This window comes from Coffea eugenioides, unplaced genomic scaffold, assembly GCF_003713205.1.
Source record: "Coffea eugenioides isolate CCC68of unplaced genomic scaffold, Ceug_1.0 ScVebR1_1249;HRSCAF=2069, whole genome shotgun sequence".
Classification (NCBI taxonomy): Eukaryota; Viridiplantae; Streptophyta; class Magnoliopsida; order Gentianales; family Rubiaceae; genus Coffea; species Coffea eugenioides.
The window spans coordinates 15091-23940 of record NW_020861637.1 but is presented as its reverse complement, the minus strand read 5'-3'; the positions used below and the strand labels follow the sequence as shown (position 1 = coordinate 23940).

The following is an 8850-nucleotide window of genomic DNA, read 5'->3' as shown; positions in this document are numbered from 1 at the left end:
CCTTTTCGGTCAATTTTGTTTTGTGCAGCTATTTCAAATTTTCAACTTTCAAAATTTCAACTCTTCCGTTTGCTCCGTCTATTACCGTTTGGGCTAGTGCAATTTTTTTTTGGAGCACCCATCATTTTTTAGCCTTCCTGACGTGGTTATTTCTAGTCCTCACAGTTGTGTTTGTGAGGGGACCGTTCAGGGACGGTCATGCTGATGACCGTCCCTGCCCCGTATCCTATTCAAATACATAACTGTACTGTTTGCTTTTCTTGTTACGTATCCAAAAAACTTTAACTAGGGTCCATGGCGCCTTATGGTAAGTGTTTTTCTTGTCAAGCATCCAAAAAACTTTAATTATTCACCAGTCCATAACAAGAATTTTTCTAATGGTTTGATCATTAGCTTTCTATTAACTTTCTAAAAAATTAACACCTGAGAACCCTCCTAATAACTCCCTGATGAATACCTGCTTGTCAAATTGTTACAGCATTACAATTGCATTGCAGCTGAAATAATACACTTCCAAAGACTAATGAGATCTTCCTTTAAATTAAAAAAAATAATAATACCATGCCATATCGCCATGTTTACTCTAAACCAAACATTAGAAAAAAAACTAATTTCGTCTTTTGTATCGTAGCATATATAGTATATAATCGCTTTATTACCTAGACTTGTGCTATTAAGAATAATCAAACAATAATTCCACATAACCATCGGAGTTGGTTCTGCCAGCTTCAAATTCTAAAATGACAGTTAGAGGAACAAGGACGTGATGAGAGGGGAGAAGATTTTTTTTTTAAAAAAAAATTGCTCCCAACCTTCATTGCTTCCGAAACTCAAGGCAGAACGCAATATACCCTTTGTCAAGCATGTGTCAACGAGAAGAAAGGTGTCCGTTAGCAGCTATCCCAACTTTCTCCCGCATTTGGGTCTTGATTTTCTCCACAAACTGATGGAAGTTGCCCTCCGATGATCCATTTGTGGACAGTGCAAGTTCTAATTTCTTTCTGACTTCCTTGATTGCCGCTCTCAACTCATCCAAAACTTGTCCATTCATTAAAAGACTAATTTTCTCCACGACCTCATCCCTAGTGATCGCCTGCTTGTCACAAAGGTTAATTCCAATTTTCCAATCATTGATCACCAACTTACGATTGGTGAATTGATCAGTAACCAGTGGATAACAAACCAACGGCACGCTACACCATATACTTTCCAATATCGAATTCCATCCGCAATGAGTTAAGAAACCCCCGATCGCAGGATGTGATATCACCGCAATCTGGCAACACCACGGTACAATCAGACCACGATCTTTAATCTGGTCTTCAAATCCAACGGGCAAGAAATCAGTTTCATCGGAGCTGACAATGTCTGGACGAACCACCCAAATAAAACTCACCCCACTTGATGAGAGCCCATGGGCCATTTCCAAAATGTCTTGTTTGCTGGTGTGAGCATAGCTCCCGAATGAGACGTACAAAACTGACCCATCAGGCTTATCGTTAAGCCACTGAGTGCAGTCTGACTCAGACCACAAACTAGTGGCTACATTGCTCTTGGTAAAGCTAGCTGGGAAGACGGGCCCAATGGCATAGGTTGGCTGTTTGCGATTAAGGGCTGAGATTGTTTCCAGCTCCAGCTCTTGGACAGTGTTGCAAATTATGATGTCGGCTCTTTTCACATCGTCAAAAGCCTGGTAAATTACCTGGTGCACCACCGTCCAGATGTCGGTGGCTTGAAGATATGACATCAGGTCTCCGGGCTCGATAGCTTTAACTCCTGGAATGTAATCTATGTTGTCCCTGCGATTCACTAAACCAACCTCCAACCAAAATAAAAAAAAAGCATTTAATTTAAGCAACGAACAATTGTACAAAATCCGTATTAGAAAAAGTTAAAAGCTGACCCATATTTTGTTGCACCAAAGGAAACAAGCAGTACATTCGTAGTTAATCAATTGCATAATGGAAACGACGTCATGGAAAGGAAAGCAGCCGGAGGAGGCGAAACGACGTCATGGAAACGATGTCAGAGGAGAACTCACCAGGAGAGGCGAAATGGCCATTTCGCCTGAGGAGGTCCAAGTGATAATAGAGAGTGAGGACCAAAGCTGGTTCGGTCCAGAAAGAAACGTGGACGAGATTATGTTTCCTGGCAATTACAGATCCCCACACGAAGAACGTATCCGAGATCAAGCATGTAGCTGGAGGTTCTGTTTCCGAATTTACTAAATTTCCCACTAGTTCATCGATGTGGGCAGAGAAAACATGTATTAAGCCTTCCACGAATTGATCCTCGTTCAAGGATCGATCAAAAGAAAGCGGGAACCCATCACTGACGGTGGCGTAACGTATGTCCAGACCAGATTGACGGGCTTTGGCGAAAATGTCATCTCTTCTGCAGCCCGTTTGTGCTTTGGAGATCTGGTGGTGCACTGATTGGGTGTTAACAAAAGTGATTATGAAACCTTTGGAGGCAAGCTTGATCGCTAGGTGTACAAAGGGGTTAATGTGACCTTGATAAGGATATGGGATCATAATTGCATGGGGTTTCCGGTATGTGCCGGCCATTTTCCTCTGGGGGACGAGCGATAGATGGTTGGTGTTGGGTAATGGGTGGGCAGCGGTAGAGGAGCTCGCAAATCTGTGTCCAATAATTGAAGGCAACAGAAAGTCGTTGGTTATTCCTTTATTGGGCTGCACTTGCATTTCTATTTTTATAATGAATGCAACGTTGGGAAATGGGAATTGGAATCTTAGAATAGCATCTCATTGATAGAGAAACAGAAAAAAATGGAATCAGTAAAAGAAAAATTTCTTGTGGACCATGTCCAGTTTGTAAAGCACTAATCTGCAATTAATCTCATGCTAAGATATTAATGACCTTGGACATGTTTAAACAGGACATGTATACTCCAAATCACAAGAAGATAAATATAGCTCCCCAACCTGCGCGACACAAAAAAAGTTTTACAATTGCTAGCTCACACAAAGTAGTTCCTTGGCATCTTTGATAGGAAAATGGAAGTCTTCAGATTCAAAAGATAATCAAGTAAAAGATTTACAGGAACTTATACCCCATATTCACGGGTGCATATTCCAAATATCCACTAGCATATATTCTAAAGCAAGAAGATACCTGGGCTAATTTGCCTTTCAATAGTAGCAAAATTGCAAGTAAACAGAATGGATAAGCACTGACACAGCTAAACACAGTAACTAAGGCTTAAAGTTTTACTTACTACTTTATCCCTAGCTAATCTCCACTGTGCATTTCACGAGCAAATGTTTCCAAAAATCCAATCTTTAGCAAAAATATCACCAAAATTTCACAGATCCAGTAAACCGCTCAATCGAGTAGTCCAAAATTACCATTTAATATACCATCCAGACCACTAATGTACACATCCTCACAAACTCTAACCATAATGAAAATTCAAGTCAAAGCCAGCTACGAAAACGATCAAACAATTCTGAAACCCATTCCCAGAAAGAGGGAAAGAACCCTAATCAAGATGGTGTCGCCGCGGAAAAGCTGAAGCTTTTCCATGCTTTCCGGGTGCAGGGCCACGACGGAGTTATCATCATTGATTGCCTCATCGACAACGAGCCGATTGGGCGACTTCTTCCTCTCTACAATCGCCGTACTGAAATCCCCTTCGTTCCTTTCCTGCAAACCACATTCAAGCCACGAGAACAAAGGGAAAAATCATCAAAGAAAATCCCCTAAAGAAAAAATACAGGATTTATTTAACCAAATATAAATGGAGAGATGTGAAAACAACGACAGAATGAGAGAGGAAAGGCTTGCTTACGAGTCCGAAGCTTCAGCCTGGTTACTCATGGCTGGGTGTGATGAATTGGATTGGGTTGGATTGACATTAGAGAGAAATGGTAAATTTGGTTTGGTGGAAATTGGTGTGGGGGAGATCTGAGGATTTGTGGGATTATTAAATGCTAAAGCAGGCAAGATAACCAATGTTTTGAAACTCGAACCGTTAATTAAACCGGCAAGATGAGGGGATCGAGATTCAATCGGTCGGACCGGTTCAACCCTGATTCAATGATTTATATATATATAAATATATATATGTATTACACAAATACATGTGCACAGAATAAGAAATCTCATAGACTAATTCAAGACATCACTTGATAAAAAGTTAAATATTTCAAACCACTTGACTTTTATAGATTAATTTTTTAAATTGTAAAATCAAGCAAATAATTCATCTCAGTTATACCTATCAAAAAATTAATTTTTTTTGAGCAAAATAGAAAGAACTTCATTAATGATTTGCAATGTAGCACATACACGAGGAAATCCTCAAACTACATCAGCAAAATAACACTAAGCATTGCAAACCAACAAAATTGCTTAAAATCTAAGCCCCACTCTACAAGTAGAATCCAATTTTCATAAGTTCTAGGAATTTTTCCCCAACTGAGAACACCGCATTTCCTCAAATCTAGTGTACTAAGTCTTTGTTACATACAAAACACAATATAAAAACATGTCTAGGAATGTGATTTTCATACCATACTAAACTACTCCAATGTACAACGGTACCTCGGGCCGGAATGTTTTCATAGCATCCTTTACGGTAAACATCCTTGAAGAATTTTCAAGCCACGCAATTTAATCATCATGCTTTGGAATAGGCACAAAAATTGCAAGTGTAGCCTGTTGCAATATTTTGGAAAATCCACTAAATAGTGTCCCTAACATCGTTTGTCGCCCTAGTATAAAGATTATGTTATTGAGTATTCCTAATGGATAAGAGCAGCCAAAATAAATTTATATTTTAGTGCAAAGTACTTCAAGAATTTTCCAGTACATAATCAACAAAAGTGAAGTACATATACAATACCAAAAATAGGAATTGAATCCTGAGTTTTGTGACATAATAGTTGATCAAGTAAATTAGCTTTCTGCACTGGTTTTCTCTCATGGCATTCAAATTCTTACCCACAAAAGAAAAAGAAAAAAAAACTGAAATAGACAAATTGCTCTTCAAAGAAAATCGAACAACAAAAATAAAACTACCAAAAATTGCAGACCTTAAGAATCATACAATCTGTCAAACGCCAAGTAATAAACAAATAAGTGAAAAAAAAATGAAACTAACCTGGACGATGTCTTGAGAGTTAAGATTTGTGAGATTAATCCAATCTTTTGCAAGAAAAAATAGAGAATTGAAGTTTAGAAACCCCATATTTAAGAAGCCCGATGCCATTGAGAATTTGGATTCTTAATTTGAAAAAAGAAGAAAGAGAACTGGAGAAGAGATTAAGAATGAGAGAGTGTGTGCAGCAGCCGTCATTAGAAATTAGGGTTAGAAAGAAAAGTTGGGAAGATACGTTGTCACCTTTCAAGACTTTTAAATTCGGTTTAAAAAATTAGGAAAAATAAAAAACCATGGTTCAATGGGTCAATCCGGGTTGAATGGTTCTAACGGTTTTTACGGTTTTGACCGGTTCTTATAACAAGTCAACTTTAGTAGTGAGCCGGACCAGAGACATGGCCGGTTCGCGGTCCGACCAGCCGGTCCGGTCCGGTTTTCAAAACATTGAAGATAACATGTTTTCTCAACATCTTAATCATAATCTTAAGGGAATAAAAGAGAATAAAAGTGCGAATGGGTAATGCTGTAATTTCATCTTCCTCTCCTCAGGTTCAATATTTCAGATGCGCTCAATTTTTCTCTCTTCCACTGCAAAACACCGAATTCTTCCAGCCTAGCTATTAATTTCATCCGCTCCTTTCTTCATCCCAAAAGTCTTACCGACATTGAAATCTATTGATAGATATTGAAATCCATTGATATCCAACACCAGAGTCAAATCTGCTCTCCTCTTTTTCTTAATCTCTCCATCAAATATGCTCTGTTGTTCTTCTCTCACGAATTCTCTCCCACGAAAGATGCACTTATTCAATAGCCCTCCACTCAAGTTCTATCCTTATCCCGTTTCACTCTCCACAAGACTGTGAGGACCCGACTTATTTTAATCTTATTTTAATGGATTAATTAATTATTTATTCACCCGTTTTCTCCGAATAATTTATTTCAACCATTTTAAATCCATTTACACGAAACAATGTCTCACTTACGTTTTTAAAACATTTTGTTAGAAAATTTTATTTTTCGGAGGCTCGTTCAGTAAGGAATAACGAGTACACATTTTTCGAGATAAATTCGATTCGAGAGTGCATTAGTCTTGGAGAATTAAGAATGAATAATAATAGACTAAGAAAAGTTAATTGAGGCATTAGTGGTGAATGAGTTCAAAACATTTCGCTTTATACGCGCGAATCAAAAATTCAAGTATATCGAGCCGGAATGGCTAAGTGGAGATTAAGAAACTTCTTCTAAACTACTAAGAGTGAATAATTATAATGTTAAAGGAAGTACATTAAAGGTATAGTGCACAAATGAAACAACTTCGAGAGAAAACAGACACGAAATGCACGCGCAAAACTTTTGGTAGTTGACTTTTGAGACAAACTTTGGCCCCAAGTATCCAAGCTTCCAAGAGAAGCTTTAGTTATCAGCTGCACACTCTCTCTCCTCTCATCTTGCTGGCCGAAATTCTCCAAGGAAGAAGAAGGAGAGCTCCACTTCATTTCACGTCACTTTGTGCTACCATTTCTCACTCAAATTCACCACACAACTTCCACTTCACTTGGAGATTCACTTGGACTAGGAAGGAAGCATCATCTCACGGTTTTTCTTGAGGTCTTAGAGGTGCAAAATTTCTGATTTCACTCAATGGAAGAGGAGGTAATCATCCAACCATCTAATCTTGGATTTAGTGGGTTGATCTTTGCTAGGAAGTTTGTAGCTTCATTGTTATTGTTGTTGTTGGGTTTAAATGGTTGGAGTGGGTTCTATGAAATCCCACCTTGATGATATAGGACTGATATGATGATGATAAGTGTTGTTTGTGTTAATTATGTGATAAACAAGATGAGATTTGTTGGAAAAGTGAAAGGAAAACCAAAGGAATTGCATAGGAAGCTTAGCCAAAAATTTGCCTTGTTTTTCTTGAAGCTTTGGTTCAAATTTTTGATACTCAAATGACCTTGAATCTGATGTAGATATGTTGTATAGGATGTGTAGAAAGTTTTTACCAAAAATCAATTGATTTGGTTGAGTAAAAATTGAAATTTCGAAATGAAAGACAAACTAGAAAATGTGTTCTGGGCTGATGAACAGTGTCTCTTTAATTGAACATATCTCTCTGTACAGACGTCAAAATCAAGTGGCTTTTATGGCATTTGAAACTAGACATTTGTAGCTTTCCAACAGTATAAAATTCACCATCTAGTTCGAACTGAGTGAACCGCAGTAGTTCACCAATGTTTCATGTTCTGTTATGCTATTCTGTTCGAATGACAGTGGTAAGCTGTGTCTTGTCACTTAAATTCGAACTACCTATGAACTGATTTTCAAAACGACTTCTTCTAATGAAATGTATCCTTTTGAATCTAGTTTTCAACGCCATTGACCATTCTCAATTTTAAGTTGTATTGAGTGAGATATGGCTTAATTTTCAAACTGCGGTAAAGCTGGAAATCTGGAAAATCCTTCCTGCTTGCTAGCTGACTGGTCTAATTTGATTTGAGACATGTTGTTTAAAAATTCTGGTGTCAATCACCTACCAAATATATAATAGATGTTTCCAGGACCTTGGTTTCAAAAATGGATTGAATTGGGACTGATTTCGTTGTGCAAAATGTTTTGAAAAGAAAGGAAAGCAAGAAGACAGATTTGCTTTGGAACATTTTACGAACTTCAGTCGTTTTGTTAACTACCTTCCTACGTAAGTTTTTGCATGAAATTTGATACAGGGGTAGTCCACATATAGAGGTTTAAGTGTACAAAATTTGGTGTTATTTCAACAACCTTTCGATATCCAAATGATGATACAAAGTTTGCTTTTCAAATCTGGAAAATTTCTGATTTGTGCCCAAATTCCAGCCGACTTCAGACTATTATATATCAATACTTAAAACTCCGAATTTAGTTCCATTTATCCTGTTTGAAACCTTGTTTAGACTTCTTATTGTGTTACAAATTTCGGAGGCTAGTTCACTTTTTGTGAATTTTGCCGAATTTCCAAATTTTGCCGAAAACTAAGACTGAAACTGTCTTATAGGTTCGAGTCAGCCAACTTTGGGCTGAAATTTGAATATCTTTCGTTTATAATCTTGGAAAAATGTCTTCTAGGAACTTTTAGTACTTCGAACCAAGATTCCAATGGTGTAACTTTTCCATTTTTTGACATGTCAAACTCCAGATTTGATTTTCCAAAGATTGTTGTGCAAAGCTGAAATTTGCCGATTACTTAGAAAATGTAATTTCGGGAACTTGACTTCTTTTCTTAATATCGATTGAACGTTTTGAACTCGATTTCATGGAAGATGCTAGTCTCTCTTCGGACTTTAAAACTTCACTCTTGAACCTCGAGTTGAGAGAATTGAATCTCTCTTTTAAGACTTTGATTTAGTCTAAATGAGTGTGCATCCTTTCTTGGTAAATGCATGATTGTGAGTGAAGTTAATTATTATTTGCTCAGGCGCTCAAGGGGACCTTCAAGAGGAACTCGAAGCGGATGCCTAAACACTTGTTTGAGTACTTACTCATTTATTTTGAATTGGTGAGTGTTCCATATAGGAGTACGTGACTTGAATAGTTTTACGACATGTTTATTCCATGGTCATTATGTGTTTAACTGTTAAGTGCTACCGATAATTGCTCCTATGAACTTTTCCACCGTTTTAAGGCGAGTGTGTACTTTATCTCACTCGACCTACTAAAATGACAAATTTCTATCTTTAACCGTGAACTAC

The 8850-nt window shown here is 37.6% G+C and overlaps 1 protein-coding gene across 3 annotated transcripts; it reads right to left on the bottom strand.

Moving 5' to 3' along the window:
- Positions 1 to 461: 461 nt before the first annotated feature.
- LOC113755148 (UDP-glycosyltransferase 86A1-like) lies at positions 462 to 3936 on the bottom strand. 3 transcript variants are annotated; one of them, XM_027299215.1, is made up of 4 exons: positions 3812 to 3936; positions 2881 to 3666; positions 2042 to 2640; positions 462 to 1809 (listed from the first exon to the last, which is right to left on the bottom strand). In XM_027299215.1, the coding sequence occupies exons 3-4, from the start codon at positions 2565 to 2567 to the stop codon at positions 869 to 871; spliced, it is 1467 nt and encodes a 488-aa protein (XP_027155016.1). In that variant the 5' UTR covers positions 2568 to 2640; positions 2881 to 3666; positions 3812 to 3936; the 3' UTR covers positions 462 to 868. The 3 variants fall into 3 exon arrangements, with proteins under 3 accessions (XP_027155016.1, XP_027155017.1, XP_027155015.1); XM_027299216.1 differs by having other exon boundaries at positions 3239 to 3666; XM_027299214.1 differs by having other exon boundaries at positions 2042 to 3666.
- Between the last annotated feature and the right edge of the window lie 4914 nt (positions 3937 to 8850).

Coding starts and splice junctions, on each gene's coding strand:
- LOC113755148 (XM_027299214.1), bottom strand. CDS start 2,705: ATGCAAGTGCAGCCCAATAAAGGAATAACCAACGACTTTCTGTTGCCT. Junction 1,810..2,041: donor TGGCCATTTCGCCTCTCCTG/GTGAGTTCTCCT, acceptor AGGTTGGTTTAG/TGAATCGCAGGGACAACATA.